Below are 25,562 nucleotides of genomic sequence, written 5' to 3'. Positions count from 1 at the left end.
CACCCATACTCTACAAACATATCCCAGCATTACCCAGGTCTACGTTTTGATCTCAAGACCCTAGCCATAACGGGATAAAAAGTATCCCATGTCCGTTCCCTGGTTCTGGGCTACCTCTCCACCAATTTTCAGCCAAATCGGTTCATCCGTTCTTGAGTTATGCGTAGTGTAACTAACACCACTTTCTTTTATATACATATTTGAATTTTTTCTAAAAAAAATCATAACTCAAGAATGGCTAAACCGATTTGGGATTTTAAAATCAACTAACCATCATCTCTCCTTCCTGTATCTTTCCTAAAAATTTCATGGCAATCTTTCTATCCGTTCTCGAGTTATGGAGTGACAATCAAAATGTACACTTCTTTATATATATATAGATAAGAGCATTCATTCACTTCGGTGACTCTCAGTGACTATCGGTGACTGTAGGTAATTGTCTTACGTGTTTTCGTATTATACAGCGACGCAAAGTGTCACGAACACTCATTTTTGCTGTCAAAATATTCACTTGCTTCTGGGTCGCGATTGCTTCATTCACTTTGTTTTTTTAATAATTTTTATGTAAAAATTGAAGAATCTTCACATTTCTTGAAAAAAAGATTGAAATTTTCCATACACAGCCGATAAAGGTTATATCTAGAGCTTCGTTCAATGTGGATGCATATTTCGTTAAAGTTTATAGGAATAAAAAAACAGACATAAGCGAAACCTATAAAAATTATAGCCAGGGACCCAAACGGGTATTCCTTTTGTAATGAAAGCCCTTCAGAAAAAATTATTGGTGGTATGGGCTAGAAGGTTCAATTTGGTCATTTTAATCGTTCCCGAGATTGTCGAGCTTGTATCTTAATGGGGCTTGTTACCGGGACATACCGGATATATATGCGGTAAAGGACCATCAATCCTTATTTTCTTAGTTTTATGTCAAAAACTAATTTGGCTAATAGGAAAATAAGAATAACAATTTTATTGTGGATTTTTTAATAACAATAATAATTATACCTCCGTGCTAATTTTCTTATAAATCGGTTGTTCTGCTGATTCTCGAACAACCTAGTGAATTATTTCGAGCCTCAAAGGTGTATCGCAAATTATCTGCCTCGTCGGCAAACATCGGTACAATTCAGGAACGCAAAATCTAAGCCCAGAAGAATTAAATAAGGGGTACCATAGGGTGGTGTCCCATCTTCGCTTCTGTTAACTTCTACATATCGAAGCTCCTTTCGCCATCAGAAGGAGTTACCATTCTATCCTACGCCAATGACTGCACGATAATGGCTACAGGCCCCGGGTCACCCATCGATGAACTAGGTAATAAAATAAACAACTATCTCCTGAGCTCTCCAGTTTTATCGCCTCGCGAAACCTGACATTGTCACCGACCAAATCATCGGCGACCTTATTTGCAATACGGACGCGCCAAATGTCCTCCATATTGAACATTCACGTTGATGGAATCACGTTACCGACTGCCTTACACCCAAAAATCATAGGTGCGACGTTCGATCAGGATCAACATTTTGGAGAGCATGCAACATATTAGGAATTTGGAATCTCCAACGGAATAACCGATAGCCCTATGTACTTTGATGTATTTAAATTGAAATGACTTAAACTCTAATATCTATTTTTGTTGTTAGGTTAGGTTAAGAGGGCGTGCGTGAGTGTTAACCACACTTTCACTCTGAGACATTTTTGTCCATTGTGAGTGCCCTCAGTAAGTACAGGGTGGCGGCAAATTCGTTTAGCCCCATTACCTCCTAGTGGTCCCCAACGAGCCACTTGCTTTCCCTGATGAACCCAAGAAGAAGCGAGACGTCCACCTTCCCAACCTCTGCCAGGCTGTCGCGGAAGCGTGAGCCCAGAAATCTGAGCCTTATTCTTTGAAGCCCCGGACATCGGCAGAGAAAGTGGTAGACCGACTCCTCTTCTTCCTCATCCAGACAGCTTCTGCAGAGGGAACTTGTTGGTATGCGCCACCGTCGGAGCATGGGTGCGATAGTACCCTCACCGCAGATTTGTTCAGTTTGAGAAGGAAGCTGGTGCCTTTCCTATCCAAGCATGGCCATAAGGACCCTGAGACTTCGCAGTCAACCCTGGACCAATAGCAAGTCCGCTGCCCTGTTCTTATATTCGTCGATTCTCCCTAGGAGATAACTCAGTGGCGGTCGGACTGACCACTTCACTTATGTCCAAGTCGGAACCTTTCCTAGCAATCTCATCCACGAGCTCATTCCCTTCAATGCCGCTGTGCCCAGGGACCCAGCAAAGGGAGACATTGAGATGGCTTATTGTTACTGATCGAATCTAGATGTTCATACCCATATTTTACCTAAGTCCACATTATCTTAATTTTGAATTTTTAAACCGCAACACTTAAAAGTATCGATATATGTATTTGTAATTCTTAGTTGTTACTATTCGTGCAACCCTGTATATTTTCCCTTAAAATAACGGTATCTTTCTTTTGGAAACGAATGAACGAAAAACACGAATAAGTAAGTTATACTTTATATTTGACATTTTCTTTGTACCACAATGGAATTTCATTCTGTTTTATCAGATATTAAAACCTTGCAAAAATTGCATCGTTAAAACATTTCGTGCATTTTCATTTAACCAACGCTGCCGCCACACTTATAGCAGCCTTGCCGCTCTGTCTATGGCATAGACCTCGGCTTCGAATACACTGCATGCGTCAGGAAGTCGGAATGATCTGTTTTGGATGTTAGATCGGTTATTATTCAGTTTAATCGCCTCTTCGTCATATCGTCCAGAATCGTTGCGTGTCCGTGCTTAGCTGTTTTCCACATGTTGGATTCTCTTAGTCGTAAAGCTCTTCTAGCGGCTAATCCCTACACGACGACTTGTAGAGGCGTCGTGTGAAATATTGCATTTAGAGCTTCCTGAGTTGCGCTGCTCACGGCGCCTGACATTCCCGGCACGCCAGCCTTTGTACCTTCCCAATTCTTTGTTGATTACTCTTTTTGTCTATTGCCTTCCAACAGACCAGGGCTCCATATGTTAGTATCGGTCGAATGACTGTGCTGTACATGCCATGTGGTGGCAGTCCCCAGTTCCGCCCAAAAGCCCTTTTGCAGGCGTAGTATGCTGCTACAGCTTTCTTAGATCTTATATCAACGTTCCTTCTCCAGCTTAATTTGGAATCGAGTATAATGCCAAGATATTTCGCTTCCGAAGACAGGTTTAACGTTGTGCCGTTTAGCCTCGGTAAGTTAAAGGAGGGTATCTTTGTCTTTGTCGTGAACAGGACAAGTTCGGTTTTTGTTGGTTTTACCCCAAGCCCATTTTTTTCTGCTCATCGGGAAATGTCTCAAATTTCCGTTTCCATGACTTCGCTGATAACGGGAAAGAATTTGCCTGTGATCAGAGTCACTAACTCATCGGTCATTTTGCCAACAGAACCAGTCCCTAAGGTCGCGTAGACAACTCTACTCCTAAGCATAGAATCGATCCATTCAACTATAGAGCTATGGGTTCCATATCGTGTAAGAGCCTTGCATATGACCTCCGTCTGCACGTTGTTGAAAGCGCCCTCAATGTCGAGAAAACTGCTAACGTGTACTCCTTGCTGTTCAGTGATTTATCGATGGCACTGACTGTCTCATGGAGGACACTTTCAACTGATTTGCCTTTTTGGTATTGTAGTGTAAACAGCCAACAATTTCATGCCAAATGAGTAAACCAGTTAATATGCTACCCTGTAACAAAAAGAGTCTAAATTTTAATCAACACATAAGGGGCATTTGCTAATTGTTGCTGACAGAGCAATTCACACGATTTAATACAGGTGTGTGTACAACGCACGACTAAACCAAATTTGCATTCAGGCGAATTTGCTGACATTGCGTTTCCCACAGACGTCACAACTCAACACAAATATGTAGGTACATTTTTGTGTCGATTTGTATGTAGGTATGTAAGTATGTATAATTAAAGTAAATATGTATGTAAGAATATGTTTAGAATAATTTAGTATAAATAAGCTAACAATATTTGTATAAAGATCCATTCACTCATTCGCACTTACACCTCACAAAACAGAGAACTCATTTTCCACCTTTTATAGTATGCGTGCTGAGCTACATCCCTCTGCCAGAGATTGGCACTGCTTCTAATATGTAGATCGATAAGTTTCTCCAGTGTTTTAAGGATAAAGGAGGAGAGGCTTATTGGTATATAGTCTTTGGCTTCCGAGAGGTTAAGTTTTCCTGCTTTGGGAATGAAAACCACCCTTACATTTCTCCAGGCTTCGGGTACATACCCATCTTGTAGGCATCATGAGAAGATGCCGTGTAGATATGGTGTCAATTTGTCACAAGTGGCTTGTAACATAGCCGGTATCACACCTTCCGGCCCCGCCGATTTGTAGGGTTCGAATGATTTTATAGCCCATGATATTTTATCCCGGTCAACGATGTCCGTGACGTCGGTTTCCGGAGGGTATGCGCGGTTTTCTGGCAACGTCGTGCCTATCGCATCCGTACATCCCGGAAAGTGTGTCTCCATCAAGACCTCTAGAGTTACCTGACTGGAAACGGTCCATGAGTCAGACTTCCTTATGCTTCTAGGGGATAAACTAGATCCTGATAGTATTTTGCGAAGTCCTGATGCCTCATTTGTCGTTGCCAGGTTCTCACAGTATTGTTCCCATGATATCCCTTTTGTCTTCCTGATGCAGCTTTTGTATTTGTTAAACCTTCATTTGTAGGCATCCCAGTCCACCCGGCTATGTTTTTTTCTTTGTTGGAGCTTGTTGTTGATCTGAGTTGGCTTAGCTCTGTGTTCCACCACGTAGTTCTCGGGGCTTTCCGCGGTCTAGTAAGGGGACAACAGAGTTCAAAAGTGTTTGTCAATATCGTTGCCAGTCGGTTTATCGTTCTGTCTATATTATTAGCTCCCTGTCTGACGTGCATTTCCGTGGATGCCAGCTTGTGAGATACTACTTCATAATATTTATGTTTTTCTTGGATTCCTATATGGCCGGGGAACTTGCACTTCAAGATCGATGTTGAACAGTATCCTACTGTGGTCAGAGAAGGAGCAAGTGTCTGACACTCTCCAGTCCAGGGTGATATCTATGACTTCCTCTCTAATTCTATTCCTAAACGTTGGCTGGTTGCCTTTGTTGCATACAATCAAAAATGACCTCACATCTTGCATTCGTGTCGCTACTCCCCGATAGCTCATGATGTCCGTTGGCGTCGCATTCGATGACAAGGTCCGTCCCATGCGTTTCTGCGAACTCCTCGAGTTTTCAGACAGGTGTCGGTGATGACGTGTCCCCATCTTACGGGAAGTATGCAGCAACTTGTGCCCCTGCTTTTGATCGCACACTACAGTGACGAGGTCTCCGTTCCAGTGCTGCGTAGAATAGATTAATATTTTTCTTAGCTACAATGCATGCTCTAATTTTACCCTTCTTTGGTGCATGTAGACGGTAGCCGTCCAGCCCTAATCCGCAAACCCCGTCCCTAACCAACCAGGGTTCTTGGATTAGAGCTATGCCCACTCCGCAAATTAATCTGCACCACCGCGAAATTCTCTCTTTGCGGAATCTGGCCTGTTAACCGAAACAAAAACTTTAAGGGAGCCCAGCCCAAATCTAACGACCCCATTAAGCTTCTTTATGGCTTGCAGCGACGTTTGATCAATTACGATCAGTAGAGCGCTGTCCGCCCCTGTCTTAGAAGGAGTCATCGAGACCACCTGTCATTGGTCTTCCCCTAGCTCGTTTTTCTGTTTGCCCAGTAGTTTCAGTATGGACTCCGTTGCCATTACTGGAGGTGGCATCCACGCTGAGACCACCGGACGAAGCGGTAAACTTGGAGATCACCCCCAACTGTGATCCCGGCCAAAGAGCGCCCAAGGCGCGAACTGCCTTCGTTAAGAAATCCAGAGATTTCTTGTTACCGCAGCCGGCGGCCTTGACGCCCTTCTGCCAACCCGCCCCGTCGGAGGATATCTCCTCGCTGTCAGCTTCCAGCATTCTTTCCATTAGTTTGCCCTCTTGAAGCAACCACCTTTCCGGCGTTATCTTCCCGTCAGGGTTGATTGTGTCGATGATGGCCATTTGTAGACCTAAGGCGCAGTCGAATGTAGCGTGAGATCCACGCTTTTTCGACTCCTTCTCTGGTCCCTCATCGGATCTCATTCTTTTGTCGGCCTTGTGCGCCCATCGATCCGGACGAGGACGCTTGGTTAGCGTCCTTGCTCTGATCGTCTGGCGTTTTCTGGCCGTCTGTTTTAGCAGCGTTAGTTGCCTTAAGCCTTGCTACTATCTTCCTGTGCTTGCTAATAAGAGCCTGGCAGGATATTTCTTCTGCATCTTCCGAAGGTAGAGTTTTTGTAGCCCTTAAGGGCTTTCTGCTCCCTTTTGGCCTTCTCTGACTCTGAACCTTTGTCCTCCGCAGTTTCTGACGTCTGGGCTTGGTCATTAAGCAGAGAGCTCTCAACCTCGGAGTCTATTTCATGGTCGTCGCTCACCAGTGATGATAGCTCATCCTCGGTGGCGCTGACAATGGTTAGACTCCTCAACCGAGACCTAACGCTTCCCTCAGCACCAGACTCAGAAACTATTTTTGCCGTGCTCCACAGAGCGTGCTCGGACTGGGACAGAGCTCTTGTTCTCCCAGTAGTTTCGTAGACTGTGTACCCTGGTGTTCCACTCCACAGCCTGAGAAGTCGCTGGATCGTGACGCCAGATGACCTTCTGGCCCACCATCTACCACCGGTACTGGGGATCCGACCCCATGCACCGTAAATTTACTTCCTCCTTTGCCGCTCATAATCGACGAACTGAATTCGTCATCACCCTTGTGAGTTTCTTTCAAGTCTACCACTCCTTCCAAAAGACTCGGACTCGACTGCCCCTAACCTGGGGAAAACAGACGTCGTTGTGTGCCGCCCCTGACATGGGGAACAGACGGACACGTGCCGTTAAGGCTATGTGTGCCAGGTGCGCCCCTAACGAGGGGAAGCAGACGCTCTTGACGACTTTTTGACCCGTTAGGGCTGCGTGTACCAGATGGCGCCCCTAACATGGGGAAACAGACGCATTCGTCGGACAAGAAGACCCGTCCCTAACATGCGAAATCAGTCGCACACTTATAGCCGTTAAGGTAAAAACAGCAGTTCTTAATTACCACTCCACGAAGCTCGAACCGTACGGGTGGAGGATGCCGGAGCCTCTTCTTTTGTATGTTCACTACTTCGCGGAAGCGGCATAAGCCCCCGCGCCGCGACAAGGTGCCTGCCATAGCGGAGGCACACTTATGTACAAGTACACATTAAATGAAGCAGCCACACATACACATGACCAGCAGCTTGAAGCAAAGAGAATATTTCACATACACATCACGTCATCATCAGCTATGAGCAGAAGTTGTTACTCACACATACACTTGCATATAGCTAAATTAACAAGTATGAGATACAACTGTTCCAGAAGGTAAAAGTCTAGACCATAGGAGAAACATGTGAACGAGGCAACAGATAGTATAAAAGCAGCGCAAGCTGAGGAATAATAATCAGTTTGATAATCTACCGCCGTTAAAATGTCTTTGTTAACTTCAGTCTATCCACATCTTCCATCTATATATATATATATAAAGCTAAAATTATAAATGTTTGTATGTAGGTATAAATCGGGTTGCGCTCTAAACGGATCGGCCGATCACAACTAAATTTTAATCACCCACTAGAAACCTTCTAAAGATGGTCATAGGCTAAACATAACTTCAATATAAAGAAAGGAAGTGACACCTACCATTCAAATGGAATGTTTGATACAGCATAACTCTGGAAATATTCCAAGGATATTGAAATCCAGTAAAGAGTTAAATTGGATCAATCCCTAACACCACTAAGAAAATAAGGGCACCTCCCATACAAATGGAATAATGAAAATTGGTAAGGAGCTAAATAACGTTAAGTCCTAACAGCGCCAGTAATAGGTGGAATTGAAAAAAAAAAAAACAAGACAAATGGGACTTTCAGAACTATGGCTGCCTTAAAAGCTTAGGTTATTTCAACACGTAAAGTTTGATTGCAGAGTTGGGTTTGGCTGGTATTGCTTTAGTATTCTTTTATTTTAACTTTAGGGTAGGTAAGAACAAAAAGGGTAGGTAAGAACAAAAAGAGAAATCACTATGGCAATTGCTTTCTCCGATACCGCGGATACCCTTTGTGTAGTGGATGTACAACTCCGCATTTAAATGACCACTGTCTGCAAACATCTGATACACCCGATGTGCTACATAAGCAAACGGTCAGGCCATAGTGAGGGTATGCGATGTGTGCACCATGACTCATAAACAGTCGCTGCAAGTTTTAGACCGAACCCTTAAGAATTTAAGGTGTAATGATGATCCCAAAGGTGGTGCTTTCCTGTTTGCTTGCTGGAACAGCCACAGTTGAAATAAATGCGTGCTTTTTCGTCTATAGACGGCTTTACGTACAAAAATTTACTCTCTTTAGAAATATGAGAGGGCATTTTGGCGGAAACACTTCAGAAGCAGCTTTTGCTAACCAACTTCTTGAAATTAATTATGGCAAAATTCCTATTTCTTTACTAACAGATTTGATTTCTTTTCCTGCAAGGTTTTGAGAAATTATGACATCACCACATCACCTAAAGCTTTAATAGCAAATGTTTCTTCCAAAAATTTAATATATCTTTACAAACTCTAAATGGTATTGAGAAAAGGCACTTTAGGCACCTTAAAATGAGGATATTAATATCACTAGAACCAAGGCAACTTATCACTCTATTAACACAGTCGTGGAAGAGTCCCAAGCTGTGCATATCCGATTGAGTTTATTAGCTCTTTTGAGCCATCAGAAACATCTCCTCATCGATTGATCCTTAAAAAGGGCCCATATATCATTATATTTATACTTCATTATTTCGATTCCCCACGCTTATGTAGTGGGAAGCACAAGGCTTTTCATCACAAAACTTTTACGAATGTCATTGAAGCAATTCATTTTATCGGAAAATTTCGAAAACAAAAAAGTTTAAAAACAAGGATTCCATTGATACCGATAGATTTGTGTTTTCAATTTTAAATGCCTCAAATTTCCTATTCAATGAAGCTCAAGGACGATCATTAGCTTCGAATCAAGGGATTGATGAGCGCAATACAAACCTTTATAGCTTCAGAGCTTCTGCACCTGAATTGTCAACCTCACCTACGCGAGGGGAATCCTGTTACAAATATGAATATATCATACAACAACAGTCATTAGCTGTAGCAGAACTCAATCTTACTAACTCATGTTTTACCTATAGCTAGGTACGCGTAGCCTGCATATTTTTATAGAAACGTGGGGTAAAACCCACGGGAATAAGCTAGTATTTGAAAAAACTAACGAAATATAAGAAAAATACAATCTAGTTCGTTAAAAAGAAACGAGCCAGCTCTCCCTCCTAATAAGATTTCAGTACTGGTACAAGTGTGTAAACTATATTTGATAAAACTAACGAAATACAAGAAAAATAGAATCTAGCTCATTAAAAACAAACGAGCCAGCATAATGTAAAGATAGAAGGTGGCGGAAGATTTGACAGCTGTCATATCGAACGCCCTTAGTTCCAGTGAGCTCCGGGTTGTATTTAGGAAGCACACGAGAATAGAGGCAAAAAAGAGGGTCCCTTTTGAAATAGCACTTAAATTAATACTTTTTAAATAATGATAGAACATAGTTGTAGCTTTATTTTAATGCAATTTTATAATAAAAACTATGAAATTAAGTTTGCTTTATTGATTATGATAATGATAGAATATAGTTGTAGCTTGATTTTAATGCAATTTTATAATAAAAACTATGAAATTAAGTTTGCTTTATTGATTTTTGAAACGTTTGCAGCTTATCGATTTTGCTGGTAATACTCTTGAGCAGAGGTCGACTGCTAATACACTGCCAAAAATGTCGTAAAAAGGTTTCAAAAGACGTGCTTTGATATCGGTATCAATAACCTGAATGTAAAGACTTTACTCATGTCAAAAGATGTTTGCAAAAAAAAAATTGTTTAAATTTTCTGCTGAAAGGGTTCTGCGACAAGACTATGGATCATACTCCTGGTCTTGGAGCGGGTGAGGGTCATTGTTCGGATTTAAATGCCGAGGCCAAAACGTGTCTTTTGAACATGCCCCTGACAGTTTTGAACGGGTATTATCAGTATACCCCTGTCCTTTAGTATAACTTACTTAATTGGAGCTTAACCGTTTAAACAGTTATGGCCATCCAACAAGGTGTGTCAGCCGCTTCTTCGCTCTGCCAGCTGGTGCCAATTGGTCAAACCAACGGAGTTTAAATCGTTTTCCAACTGGTGCTTCCAGCGGAGTGGTGGAAAAATTTAACAACATACCAGTCGAACAAGACGACAGGTGTATAGATTACGTTGGATATAACATGAAGTTCTGAATTTCAGTCTTTATCCCGTAAACCTGAGAAGTTTCCGCTGTGAGAAGATTCATTGTTGGTCACCCAGCATTACAATTCGACGCTCCGGTCACCTGTAGGCAGGGGTTCGGAGCCAAAGGGATCATCGGTCACCAAACCACATCTATCCAAGCCTTCGCTGGCAGTACAGATTTAAAGTGAGGTGCTACAAATTTTCCATTATTCCACAATTCCCTGTACAGACATGTACATGGAGAGCGTTGTTTTAAAAAACATTACATCCACATTACATAGCATACATTGTTGTTGCTTTTGTCTTAACGATAAAAGATATTCCCGAAGGTTTTGGGTAACGTTATCGGTGTTGATAGTCCTTTTCCGGGTATAGATCCGGTACGTTCCGGCTAGTGCCATTAAGGTATTAGCAGGAGTATCTCGAAAACGAATTGATGTGACCAAGTTCAGCCTTCTAGGTTATACCATCCCCTCCACGCAAGCTTCTGATAGCCATTCATCTGGAATGACCATCATGTGTGGATGACTTGTACATTAATCGGTTTACTATACAAAAGTGTAATATAATGCGTCCACCTCTCAATTGATTACCAGTTCACAGGAACATTCACGGCAACGGAAAATCGGTTCACCAAAGACCGGTGTAACGGTAGACATCTCTGAGGCTGACGGTCCATCAGTTATATTCATCAATAGTGACATACTTACCAATCTCAAGACTCGTATAAAACCAACAATCAAATTTAATTACGATCAGAAAATAACAGTTTATACTGATTATATTTAGAAAAGAGATATTAAGGATCACATCCACAATCACAGGGCAAGGATGTTTAGCCTACACACGGAAAGTATGGAAATCCCTTCAACGCTAGGTGTAAGAGCTGTAGTGAGGACGGTTGAGAGGAAAAGGATCACCTGCCTGCGACAGCTTAGCCCCAGGGAGCATTACGTCCCGAACATAGGCTAGTTTTAAGCTATCCGATTTAAGGGTGGTATCAAAATGTTCAATAAAGAACATCAGGTTTGAACACCTATTATTTCAGGTCATGCATTTAAAATTTCCAGTTCATTGACGGAAATGATGCCACCGCCCGAGTGGTTATTGTCTTCGTCACGCAAAATGCTGACAATATGTCATCCAATAGACGCGATTGATGAAGCACAGAAAACGCGTCACATATTTTTATTATGACGCATTTTTGTATAGTTAGAAGTTGCTGTAATTTAGTGAAAGATGCACCTCACCAGTAGCTGATGCCATATTGGAGCTTAGAGTGCACCAAGGCATAGTAAATACTTTTGAGCGTAGCCTTTGAGCAAATCTTACTTAGACTATAAAAATAACGAACAGTAGATCGCATGTACGACTTCAAACTAGAAATATGCGTAGACCAACTTAGATTTTGGTCAACAGAAACACCCAGGTATTGAAAAACGCTTACTTTTTCGATTGTGAAACACGCATCGCAGCAGTTTATTTCCGCATTGAAAGTTGTATCAGAACACGATAAACTATTGAGTGCAAAACGCTTGCAATCAGTGGCATGGAACACAATTCCAATATCAGGTGTTATTTTTGGATGTAGGTTGAAGTACATCATCTGCGTTTTTTTGCTGACAGTAAGCTTATGTGAAGCAAACCACAACCTTAGCAAATGTACGTCATTATTGATGCCTGCTACCAAATCCAGATGGTTCGATGAACCATAGGCAATAGCAAGGTCATCTGCGAAGGCGGCAACTTTCCCAGAGAAAGGCAGTGGAAAAATTTAGTTCAAGTAGACCAAAAATAGTAACGGACCTAAAACAGATCCCTGAGGCACTCCTACGTTAATCATAACAGGATTACTTGAACTGCTTCCAACCTCCACTTTCTGCACTCTTTCTGACAAGTAAGATTTAAACCAACTATATATAAAGCCACGGAAGCCCGCGCAATACAGTTTGTCTAATAGTATTTGGTGATCTACCATATCGAAAGCTTTCGTGATATCTACAAACAATCCAGCACAGTTCTTTTTTTTTGTCTAATTCGCTGTGTATAAAGGTACAAAATTCTAACAGAGCATCTTCTGTTGTCCGCCCACATCTGAATCCAAATTGCATTGGGCTGAAAAAGTTCTTACTTTCAAGAAATGAAAGAGTTCTACATTTGACAAGTTTCTCAAAAACTTTTGAAATTGCAGGAAGTAAAGAAATCGGTCTGTAATTGTTTACATCCGTTTTGCTTCCTTTTTTAAACGATGGAATAACATTAGCACATTTCAAATCGTCAGGAAAAGATCCAGACAAAATACTTCTATTAAAAAGATGAGTTAATATATCAATTAAATTTAATGCCACACGTTTTAAAACTTGATTAGAGATTTCGTCATGCCCACATGAACTGGAGGTATTTAATGCATTAATGGCCTTCAAAACTTCAAGGCCGGTAAAAGGCCCAAAGAAAAAACTGTTGTCTGAATTAGACAAAACAGATCTCAACGTTGAAAATTCGGATGAAGATGCTGAAGCTTGACTTTGCCCGACTGATACAAAGTGATTATTAAAAATATTTGCCACTGCTGTAGGGTTAGAATAACTCTCGACATCATTACATAAAGCAATTGAAGTATCAGTTGTTTTACACTTACGATTCAGAAGTCTATTGATGACACTCCATTCTTTTTTTGGGTTGCAATACGAGGACCTGAACTCTTTACGGTAATAGCTATCACGCTCCAAGGGAACTTCCTTTCTCAATTCCTTACATAACTTCTTATATCGGCTTCGAGGTTTTGCATTGAACGGGCGTTTGCTGCACTTATTCCCAAGCTTATTTTTTAAGCGTATCTTATTTACTAATTCCTTGCTAATGCAAGGAAGTACGTATTTGTTTCCGCGGTTGCTAGTAGGAAATGGACCTGCGACATCCATGGCGATCCTTTCAAATGGCGCACCTGAGTTATATTGCTTCATCTGGCCATGACTTCGTGTTCTGGGCCCTTTCGCTCTGCTGCAAACCTCGCAGTTCGCAATCCACTCAGTGACCGACTGACGGCAACCAACCCAATAGAATCTCTGTTTAATCTTCTCGAGCGTCTTCGTGATTCCAAGATGACCTCCGTTTGGACCATTATGGACCATTATCAGCATTTCCATGGGTACTACCTTTTCGATGCTCAATGGAAAAGTCGTAGCTTTGTAGTCGCTCGATCCACCGTGCCAATTGTCCTTCCGGATTACGGAACTGCAGAAGCCATTTCAACGCTGCGTGATCTGTTCTGACACGGAATCGCTGGCCGTAGAGGTATTTGTGAAAATGTTTAATGCACTCTACCAATGCCAACAGCTCTCTCCGCGTAACACAGTAGTTCCTCTCTGGTTTTCCAATCGAACGGCTGTAATATGCAACTACCTTCTCCTGTCCATCGACCAGTTGTGATAAAACGCCTCCTATAGCATATCCAGTCGCATCTGTATCTAGAATAAATGTTGCTGCTGGAATCGGATATGCTAACATTGGGGCAGTGCACAAACGCTCCTTCAATGTTTGGAAAGCCACTTCTTGCTCCTTTTTCCATTCAAAAGCTTTATTTTTTCTTGTAAGCTCATGGAGGCTATGGGCTACGCTGGAAAAATTTGGTACAAATCGGCGGTAATATGTGCACAGCCCAAGAAAACTTCTCAATTCATGTAGGTTCTGTGGTCTTGGCCAATCCTTTACAGCCTTTATTTTTTCGTTCGCAGTGCAGATGCCCTCTGTCGTTACCTTGTGACCCAAATAATTGACTTCCTTTTTAAACAGCGCACACTTTTTGGGACTTAACTTCAGACCAGCGCCAGCTATTCTCTGGAAAACTTCCTGCAAGTTCTTAAGATGTTCATCAAAGTTCTTGCCCAACACGATGATGTCGTCCAGGTACACCAAGCATGTGTTCCAATGTAGTCCTTTCAGTACCTGGTCCATGAGTCTCTCAAAAGTAGCTGGTGCATTACAAAATCCAAAAGGCATCACTGTAAATTGCCAAAGACCATCACCGACACTGAAGGCTGTTTTCTCTTTGTCTTCCTCCTTCACCTCCACTTGCCAGTAGCCGCTTTTCAAGTCCAGCGTGGAAAACCATTTCGTACCAGATAGCGAGTCCAGAGTGTCGTCAATTCTTGGCAATGGGTAGCTATCCTTTTTCGTTACGTCATTCAACTTCCGGCAGTCCACGCAAAACCTCATTTTTCCATCCTTCTTTTTTACAAGTACTACCGGTGAGCTCCACGGACTTGCTGATGGTTCGATGACGCCGCTGTCGCTCATTTCTTGAATGATTTGACTCACAACTTCCCGCTTCGCCAGTGGAACACTACGTGGAGCTTGACGGATCGGCCTCGCATCTCCAGTGTCAATTTGGTGTTTCACAACGTTGGTGCGGCCTGGTTTAGAATCATCCTGGTCAAATATGTTCGCGTACTTTAGGAGCAGTTGTTTTGCCTTACTCTGATAGGCTTCCTCTAGCCCATGCGTCCATGCCGTGATATCATTTGAAAGATTAGTATTACTAGATGAAACGTATTCCTGGAGCTGTTCACAGTTAATAACTACTTCGGCCTCTTGGCATCTTCCCAAAATAGCTCCTTTGGTCAATTTGAATGGTGACTTGAACTCATTGAGTACTCTTACCGGAATACGTCCATCTTGTTTTGTCATAGCCAGGGTTTTCCTACAAGTATGTTCAGTGCTGATTTATTTGCTGCTTCGACAACCCACAATTTGTTTGTCCCACAATCTCCATCTACCTTTGCCCAGATGACTGCTTCTGATTTTGGTGGTATTTGCTGACTCTCTTCCACCAGCACTCGTTTACTGCTGTAGCCTCTCTCGTAGCCGAAATTAAGTGGCACATCCATGTTCTTATATCGCATCGTCTTGCTTTGCATATGGATCTTGATGCCTTGGTTGATTAAGAAGCCCACTCCAATTATGATTTCATCAACAATACCTGCCACTATAAAATTGTGAAGTACCGTGACGTTCCCAATTGCTACTTCACATTCTACTTCTCCAATTACCTGGGTGTCCTCTCCCGTGGCTGTACGTAATCTTGCTCCAAGCAATGGTCTTATCTTCTTGTTGACTAAATCTGATCGAATGATGGAATGGGATGCACCCGTATATACAGTTAGTAAACGTTCCTTTCCATCCACATGTCCTCCGACAGTAAGATTGCTTGACCTTCTTCCAATTTGCGAGATAGAGATTGTGGGGCATTCAATTGAGGGAGCCAGCTGTCGCCCCTTGCGGCTGACTCGCTTTAGTTTAACGATTGAGTGGATTTGGAGATTTGCTCGTCTCCTTCAGCTCTGCGTTTACGGCCACCCACATTGTTGGAACTATTGGAATTGCTACTGCAATGACGTGCAATGTGACCTGGGTTACCGCACTTGAAACATTTCATAACTCCGGTATTTTTCTCTTGTGATCCCTTTAGAGGTTCCAAAATTGTATCTACCCACTCCGGCCTTTCTACTTCCACACGATGAGCTTTGTATGATGGTTTACTCAATAATGACGCCGTTTCCTGAGTCAATGCATGGGATACCGTTTCAGAAAATGTTTGCTTTGGGTTCGCGTATGTGGCTCGCTTCGTTTCGACGTCCCGTATGCCATTTATAAAGCTCTGAATCTTCACTCTTTCCGTGTATTCCACGGGTGCATCCGCATTTGCAAGATGAGCCAATCTTTCAATGTCCGAAGCAAACTCCTGCAAAGTCTCGTTAGCTTTTTGGTAGCGGTTTTGCAATTCTATTTGAAATATCTGTTTCCTGTGTTCGCTTCCGTATCGCCGTTCTACAGCAGCCATCAATGCGTCATAACTGTTCCGTTCGTACTCTGGAATAGTCTGTAAGATTTCGGCAGCTGGTCCTTTCAATGCTACGAAGAGTGCGGCAACTTTATCTTCCACATTCCAGTTGTTCACTGCTGCGGTCTTCTCAAACTGTAGCTTAAAGACCTGGAAAGGAACAGAACCGTCAAAGGATGGTGTTTTTACCTTTGGATTACTCGCTGAAACTGCTGGACGATTTAATTGTAACTGCTGAATCCGATCTTTCAAAGCATCCATCTCAGCTTCCATTTTATCTTGTCGTTCACTAAAACCCTCCAACTGCGATGATATGCGATCCTCTTGCGCTTTCAACTGCTGAGCCAACTGAGATATCATATATGTCTTCTGTTCTTCCAGTTGCGATGCCATATATGTCTTCTGTTCTTCCAGTTGAGTTTCCATCTTGGATTTTATACGGGTTTCCTGCGATTCCATTTGTGAAGAAATTTGTGTCGACATTTCTGAAATACGTGTTTCTTGTGCTTCAATTTTCGATGTTACTGTCGACGTTTGTGCAGATATTGCAGCCAATATCACGTTCAAGTCTGTGCTGGTAACCGTTTGCGATGTTTCGTTTTTCTCTTCAATTTTTGTTGTCTCCTCGCCATCAAGATGAAAGACATACTCTTCCACATCAATTCCTTCTGCTTCCATTGCCTCTCGTAGCCGTGCCTGAAGTTCAAGTTTAACGCCGCTTGTATTCAATCCACGGGTCTCCAACTCCTTCTTTAGTTGCTGGATCTTCAATTCACTGAACTTAGCCATGTCCTTGTTGTCCTTTGGAATTTATTCAACAATTCTTCTTCTGACACCAATTGTAACGAATTTACTTGCAAATCCTCTTATTTGCAATCCTCTGCTAAGTTCGAATCACTAAACTGTTGAATAAATAACTCCAATATTGAATAATGGAAAAATGGCCTTTATTAAAGTACTTCACAATGACACTTATACTTTGCTACTCGCTGGCTTAATAACCAAACTGATTGATAATTCAAATTGAACTCTACTATTGGCCGCCAGATCGCGTGCTTAATCAATAACTGATTGATTGCTCAACTCAAACTGAATTACAGCGCCTCTTCATCTGTTGCCTTTTATACCCTTTGGTTTCCTTGTTCGCATTTTTCCAGAATGTACTAGCATTGTCCATGAGCTCTTAAACTTCTCAGCTATAACTAAAATTGCACAATTTTATACATGCTTCCAGAATCTACTAGTCCATTAGCTCTCAAACTTCTCAGATATATGCATGTGTTTGCGCATTGACTCTCCGCTGCTCGTATTCGTACATGGTACATATGTGTAGACGCAATTATTTATTCGTTTATGTAGATACATAAAGATTGAATTATTGATGTGAATGTTTGTAGTTTACAGTCTCTCGCGCGCATATAGGCGTATAAGTAAATGCATCTGTGTGTGACATCTCTCTGGGCTGCCCTATATATGTGTATACTTGATTTGATTATTAACGTAAATACTGCTTAGCATCGCCTTAGTGATGGGATAATTTAGTGATGCTAATATCCGTGACAATATGTTTTTAACTAGCGAGGCAGATTCATTTGCTTTACACAATTCCTTTTATTTTTTTTTTAACATCGATAACTAAAACAAAACCAAATAAAATGAAAAAATTAAAGGACGGGAAGAAACGGAAGCAAACAAAGAAAAGGGAAAGGAATGAAAAGGGAACGAAAGGAAAGAAAATTAAAAAAGAAAAGAGAATAGAGAGAAGAGAAAAATGAGAGGAGAAGAGAAAAGAAAAAAAGAAAAGGAAGAAAGGAAACTACGCGCTTTTTCAAGGCGTCACGTTCAAAACACGATTGAAATATTTTCAATACGATACGTCCAAAAAACTAATATTTTCTTTTATCTGCAAAAACTTTTATCAACAGTATTTTTTAAGAAAATAATTTTAATTCGTTTAACAAAAAGCTCAATCTGACTAATAAACTATATTAAACTGAGTTTAAACCACACACCTTATTTGAATACACAAAGCGATTTTTCATCACCCACTGCTGTACTTCATATTTTTAGAAACTCACAATATAGCTGTCAAAACGGTTCTTTTTTGCTCTTGAACAACTGTGTTTTTGCTGAGAGAGGGTTTGGATATAAGACGAAGATGTTCTTTAAGGCTCTTTTGCGGAACGGCAAGGTAAGTTTTATAACTCAGACTTAAACTCATACATTTTTGACACATTTTTGAAATTAGCTCTGACTTAAAAAAGTAACTTGCCGTTCAGCAGGTGGGCCTAAAAATACTAAAAAGTTTTAAGACCGTGTTTAAATTTGAACATACTCGACTGTTTAGTAGCCGAATTTCTATTTAGTTACAAAATTCAAATCCTCGCTTCTTTTTAATATCAAAAAGTAAACTCGTTTTGTTTTGATTGTCTTAATTACCTGTGGTTTTTTTTTTTTGTTTTTTTTTTTTCAGGAACAAAAACATACGTGACAAGAACGTACAATACTCGTGCGATATTTGTGGCAAACATTTCAAAACAAAATGGGACTTAAAACAACATAAACTAATTCATAGCGATGAAAAGCCCCATAAATGTGATTTTTGTGAAAAGCGGTAAGTTATCATAAAAATCCTCGTCCTAATATATTTCACCAAATTTTTTCCAACTTTATTTTATGCCTGTATTAAATAGATTTTCACGAGCTGAGTACCTAAGACAACATATGCGTACTCATACCGGTGAAAAACCATATAAATGCAAATACTGCGACCGGTGCTTTACGGCAAAAAACATTCTGAATAGGCATTTTCGTGTTCATCTGGGTGATAATATTCGCAGATGTGAATGTTGTCCCTTAACTTTCCGTTTGGCTTCGGAGCTACGGTTACACTCAACTACGCATAAAGACGAAGATCCAGAGACGCATGAGCGAAATATGGCAGCTTTAAGGAAAGAAGAGGCTAAATCGAAAGTTAATAGGTAAAACGGCATTCATAAACTCCGTAGACTGTGATCTTATATTAAGGTTAATTACTCCGTAAAACGCGGAATCCAGCGCTGGTATTCTGTTATACGATCGGTGATCGAAAACAATTTTTGACATCGCAATATCTCTTAAATGGTGGATCGGATTAAGGAAATATGTTAAATAGTGGATACGTGTACCAATTACAATTCATTCTAATTTTTACGAAACTTTCAGTTGAAACTTTCATTGAAAAACCGGACATAAAAGAAAGATGTGTTATTCATATATAGTCAGGGTTTGAAAATGCTGAACTAATTTTCAGTATTACAAAATTGCTTGAATTTAAATTTGGAAAATATTCCAGCAACAGCAAAAGCAAAGCAAACAAATTTGTTTTTTTTTTTTGCATTTTACTTCAGATGTAACTTGAATGGATGCGAGCTGTCGTCGTCAGCAGAAAAAGAACTTGAATATTTTACTGTGCCTTGAAGATTTAAGTATTTCATGATCAGTTATTTTTAAGTAAACATTTTTCAGTTTTTTAACAGCCGAAATTCTGGTTTCGAATTACTTGCTGAAAATAAGTAAAAGTTAATTTTTGTTTACTATTTCAGCAGAAATATTTGATTTTCCAAGGGACATACAAACAATTGTACGATGTATTGATCGTAATAGCCTTCATCTGCGAGTAGGTATTTCTTGTTTTTGTTGTTTTAACACCCGACACACATATATACGCATGCTTCTACTGAAAAAAAAGACAAATACGTACGTACAAAATCTGCACCTCCACCGGTAGCTTGGTATATGTACTGGAGTCATTCGGGGTTTTTTCCGGGACCAAAGCATGGCATTTCAATGCAGCATGGCTCAATTTCTCTCGGATCGTTCAAAAGTTGTCATCCAATAAGTAGCTCCTTGTGGAGAGACTGTCCTTCCTTCGGTCCTAGAGACTAGCACTGCCGGGTCTACCGAAGAAATACATATTTATAAAACGGGCACATATATGGCGGCCGCCGTGGTGTGATGGTAGCGTGCTCCGCGTACCACACCGATGATCCTGGGTTCACGCCCCGGAAAAAGCAACATCAAAATTCTTAGAAACAAGCTGTTTTAATTAGAAGAAAATTTTTCCAAGCGGGGTTTCCCTTCGGCAGTGTTTGGCAAGCACTCCGAGTGTATTTCTGCCATGAAAAGCTCTCAGTGAAAACTGATCTGTCTTGCGGATGCCGCTCGGAATCGGCATTAAACAAGTAGGTCCAATACCGCCAATTTGTAGGAAAAAAATAGGAGCACGACGCAAATTGGAAGAGAAGCTCGGCCTTAGACCTCTTCGGAGGTTATCGCGCCTTACATTTTTTTTTATGTATGTCACATGCAAAACGCGATGTTTTAGGCTAACCCCTAATGCTTGTTGTCGACGCGATTTCTTTAAACCATGTACGACTCCTTTCTGTTCACAACCAAGAGCGATTCATGCCGGATTTAAGCGCACATCCGTTCCTTCAGCATCTATTAGCACCAAAGCTAGTCTGGTAGCCAGACAAAATTCTCGTTTGTTGCTAGCGCCAAAAGGCGCCTGAATTTAAGAGATACAATCTCACAAGCTCGAAATGCCCGACCACCAACATTTCCGGCACAAACATTCATGTGAGACAAGATCATAAGATGACTCACACCGTGTGCACCGTATGTCAACGATAAAGAAACTCCCCGAAGGCTTTGGGGAGTGATATCGATGTTGGTGGTCCTTTGCCGTATATAGACCTGGTACGTTCCGGTAACAAAGCAGAATTAAGGCACTAACCCGACCATCTCGGGAACGATTAATATGATCACACTAATCCTTCTAGGCCATTCCACCCACCCCACCCTCTGGTTCCATGAGGAACTTGGGGTCGCCAGAGCCGCGCCTGTTAAATATGTGTATGATACAATAATATTTTTAACAGGATTACCCTCGCGTAGGTGAGGTTGATAATTGGTTTGCGCCAGCTTTGAATCTATAAAGCTTTGTATTGCGCTTATCAACCCCTTGAATCCCACTTCAGCGCAATGCTACCGAGCTTGAAGGCAATAGTTCAATTAGGTATTAAAATATCGAAAAGTCAATTTACAGGATATATTTGATATACATAAAGACTCTGCGTGGCTATATACCGATTACGGCCTCCGGAACCTTACTCGTGTTCGAAACTAGCGGCATGCCAAATTTCATTACAACAATTACCAACAAACGAGAATTTTGTCTGGCTGTCGACCAGCTTTGGTGCTAATAGATGCTGAGGAACGAAGGTGCGCCTAAATCCGGCATGAATCGCTCTTGGTTGTGAACAGAAACGATCCGTACATGGTTTAAAGAAATCGCGTCGACAACAAGTATTAGTGGTTAGCTTAAAATATCGCGTTTTGCATGTGACATATGTATATGTGCCCGTTTTATAAATATGTATTTCTTCTGTAGACGCGGCAGTGCTAGTCTCTAGGACCGAATGAAGGACAGTCTCTCCACAAGGAGCTACTCATTGGATGACAAATTTTGAACGAGAGAAATTGAGCCATGCTGCATTAAAATACCATGCTTTGGTCCCGGAAAAACCCCCGAATGACTCCAATGCATATACCAAGCTAACGGTGGAGGTGCAGATTTTGTACGTACGTATTTGTCTTTTTTTCAGCCGAAGCATGCGTATATATGTGTGTCGGGTGTTAAAACAACATAAAAACACGAAATACCTACTCGTAGATGAAGGCTATTACGAGCAATACATCGTAAAATTGTTTGCATATCCCTTTGAAAATCAAATATTTCTGCTGAAATAGTAAAAAAATTTACTTTTACTTATTTGCAGCAAGTAATTCGAAACCAGAATTTCGGCCGTTAAAAAACAAAAATGTTTACTTAAAAATAATTAATCATGAAATACTTATAGCTTCAAAGCACAGTAAAATATTCAAGTTTTTTTTCTGCTGACGACGACAGCTCGCATCCATTCAAGTTACATCTGAAGTAAAATGAAAAAAAAAAATATTGTCTTGAAGGATATCTTAATAATAAAATTTTTATATATGTATGTATGTATGAAAAGCTCTCAGTGAAAACTCATCTGCCTTGCAGATGCCGTTCGGAGTTGGCATAAAACATGTAGGTCCCGTCCGGCCAATTTGTAGGGAAAAGCAAGAGGAGCACGACGCAAATTGGAAGAGAAGCTCGGACTTAGATCTCTTCGGAGGTTATCGCGCCTTACATTTATTTATTTTTTTTATGTATGTACATATTTTTTCTGAACTTCCTCAGCCAGCATTTTTTGAAAATTTTGATCAAAAAATATTTAAAAATCATACCCCAAGATGATTAAAAACGTTCAAATTTAAAAGCATTTTCTGATTCCAAAATGTGATTGAAAAACTATATTCAGTTTTTGATCGTCAAAGGCAAGCATATTTGATTATTCTTTTTGTTGGTTTTTATGAAATATTAAAATTTAGTCAGTAAAGGACTTCAAAAATGATTCCAAAAAGTGATCGAAAAATGCTTTTCCGGTTTCGATCATCAAAGGTATTCATATTTGATTATTTCTTTTCTTCAATTGTATGATAACTCATTATTTGGTCAGAAAGAGGAATCAAATTGTATTTATAAATAGGGAAATTCAAAATTTAATCACCTAAATGCTGAGTGGGTTATTCCACATACACAACACATTATCATCAGCTAAGAGCAGAAGTTGTTACTCACACATACACACGCATTTAGCTAAATTACCAATTATGAAATACAACTGTTCCAGACGTCATGCTCGTGAAAAGTCTAGACCATAGGATAAATATGAGAATGAGGCAACAGAGAGTATAAAAGCAGCACAAGCTGAGGAATAATAATCAGTTTGATTTAAACACGCTATTAGTGAAGTATAATTGTAGTTGTGAAGTACTACTCCCAAAGTAGTCTAAATAAAGACCATTTTGCAATACTGAATATTGGAATTATAAATTCGACAGTTTAGCGATTCGAACGATAGGAGAAGGTGCAACACAATCAGAATTTCCCAAAAACTCGTTACAATATCTTCATGTTTTTGAAATACTTTATATAATCAAGAGCTCCGTGCTTTTATATAAGTAAGTCATCCGCGAGATATACCTAAAACGGAAACCAACAAACTGTTTCATAATAAACTACTTGAATAATTAGAACGGGCTATTGCTTCCATAGACCGGTTTACGTCTTTTTTGTACCCAACTCCTAAATTGATTTAACATATCTGTAAGCTATGAAAGTATACAAAAAAATAACCTTGTGGAAAAAGTATTTATTTATGAATCGAAAAAAGTGTGCATTCATTTGAAGTTTATACCTATATGACACTATTTTATTTTCTTTTTATTTTTTCTGTATTTTCTCTTATATTTTTTTTCGTCTTTCCTCCTAGTAAGATTTCAGTAATCGTACAAGCAAAGAGTTTTTATTTGTTAAGAGCCGTCACTCGATACTTTGACAACAACAAAGTAACTAATTCATGCCGAATGTATCTTAAAGAAGTTTGGATAGTTTTCTTTAACTGCATCCTATATATTTATGGGGCGTAGGGACTTAACATAATTGCGATTTTTGGAAAGAGAATTAGTTCATTAATTTAATGCAATCATTAACCCTTTCCTTCCCATGGTAGCCATATGGCTACCAAACTAAAAGCACAGATATGTAGGTACAGTTGGAGAATTTCTTCATTAAGATAAAAACGAATGTTGAAAGGCAACACTGCTTAACTGATTTCGCCCCTAATATCTCTAACTTTTCATTGGCAACATTGAAAATTGTTGACAGATGTTTGGCGACCCACGCGTGCTTTATATTATTCTACTTTATTAATTTCGTATAAATAAAATATATACAATTCTTTTAATCCTTCGAATAAAAAAATTATTTTCGTGTAAGTTAATTCTTGATAAACGTATTGCAGTAACTAAAAAGTGAAAGATGCTTGTAATAGTGAAAATGTGTTATAAAATTCATTGGTAGCCACATGGCTATATTGGGATAAAATGGTTCTTAATTTGAATAATTTTGCAGTGCCCCTTCATGTTGAGAGACGTTTCGAATCAATTTTTTCTGAACATAATACCGAAAAAACTTATTTGCAGTATTTTAAACAGTTATTTTCGGACCAAATTCTTTCCGATATCGTTTATCAAAGCAATCTTTATTCCATACAAAGTTCTGTAAATACTCCACTGAATACTAATTTCACTGAAATGGCCCAATTTATTGGAATAAATTTATTATTGGAATAATTTATTAGCAGTATCCATTGTACTGGGCTGAATCCACTAGATTTGCACCTATTGCTTATGTTATGCCCAGAAATCGATTTGATATCATAAAAAAGAATTTGCATATACATAAATGATAATGCATTAAATCCCAATGTAGCCACACGGCTACCAATCTGTACCACCCACTGAGCCAAATTTACCAAAAAAAATTTAATACAGGGTCATTTCGAATACTATTTCTGTTAAAAAACCATAGCTTGATGTTTTTTACAGCTGCTTCTTAATTTGGGAAGGAGAGGGTTAAAATAAATGATGTATATTGGAACGATTTTCCGTCATCCCTTGTCAAATTTGGTTTTGAGACAAACCGGTTTCGGCGTTGTGCCATCATCAGTGTCGATTTTCGTTCTGATCTGTTGTTGTCATTTGTCCTGTATTTATAGTTCGTAGGTATATGAGCAGGTATTGTCAAATTGATGCTTGTGTATATTTAGTTATGTGTATGTGCTGTGTGTTCGTTCAGAACCGAGGGTGGTTTACTAATCGATTTGTGTGGCTGACTGGGGTAGGTAGAAATCTGTGATTTTAGTCGTTTGACCTTCTTTGTCGGTTTTTTGTTTCGGTGTGTTAATTGTTTTGTGTTTATTTGTTGTTGTGCGTTTGTCTGTTGTACCTGTGTGATTAAGTTGTTTCCTGTAAACAAGTTTTAAAGGCTCGAATATTGTGTCAGAAATGGTGTTTATCTGTTCGTTTATTATTCTACCGTCGAATGTTTTCTGTTTGTAGATTTCCATGTTTTCGAGTACGTTGAGACGTCGGCCCTTTTCTTGTATGTGAAGAACCCTAACTGTTTTATTGATGTTTGCTGGGGAACATTCATTCTCGACCATGTGATTCGCGAAGTTAGACTCGGGTATAATGTTTGGATTCCGTATTTTTTTGTTGTAATCTCTAATATGTTCTCTGAACCTCGTTCTTATTTGCCGTCCTGTTTGTCCTATGTAACTATGCTGGCATCCGCAGGTAAGCTTG

General features: G+C 40.1%; 1 protein-coding gene across 2 annotated transcripts in view; it reads left to right on the top strand.

The window, feature by feature from the left end:
• LOC137249204 (zinc finger protein 665-like) overlaps nucleotides 1-25,562 on the top strand; it is a 146,921-nt gene that overhangs the window by 79,101 nt on the left and 42,258 nt on the right. For both annotated transcript variants that reach the window (XR_010952287.1, XM_067780506.1), the window contains exons 6-7: nucleotides 18,757-18,897; nucleotides 18,977-19,264. Coding sequence is in view for 1 of the 2 variants with exons in the window: in XM_067780506.1 (XP_067636607.1) it covers nucleotides 18,757-18,897; nucleotides 18,977-19,264 (429 nt within the window). In the remaining variant the exon portion in view is untranslated. The remainder of the gene's footprint in view (nucleotides 1-18,756; nucleotides 18,898-18,976; nucleotides 19,265-25,562) is intronic.

The sequence above is a fragment of the Eurosta solidaginis genome, chromosome 4 (assembly GCF_040869045.1).
Source record: "Eurosta solidaginis isolate ZX-2024a chromosome 4, ASM4086904v1, whole genome shotgun sequence".
In the NCBI taxonomy this organism is placed as follows: Eukaryota; Metazoa; Arthropoda; class Insecta; order Diptera; family Tephritidae; genus Eurosta; species Eurosta solidaginis.
Note: the sequence above shows the minus strand (reverse complement) of the source record. Positions and strands in the feature narration are given on the sequence as shown.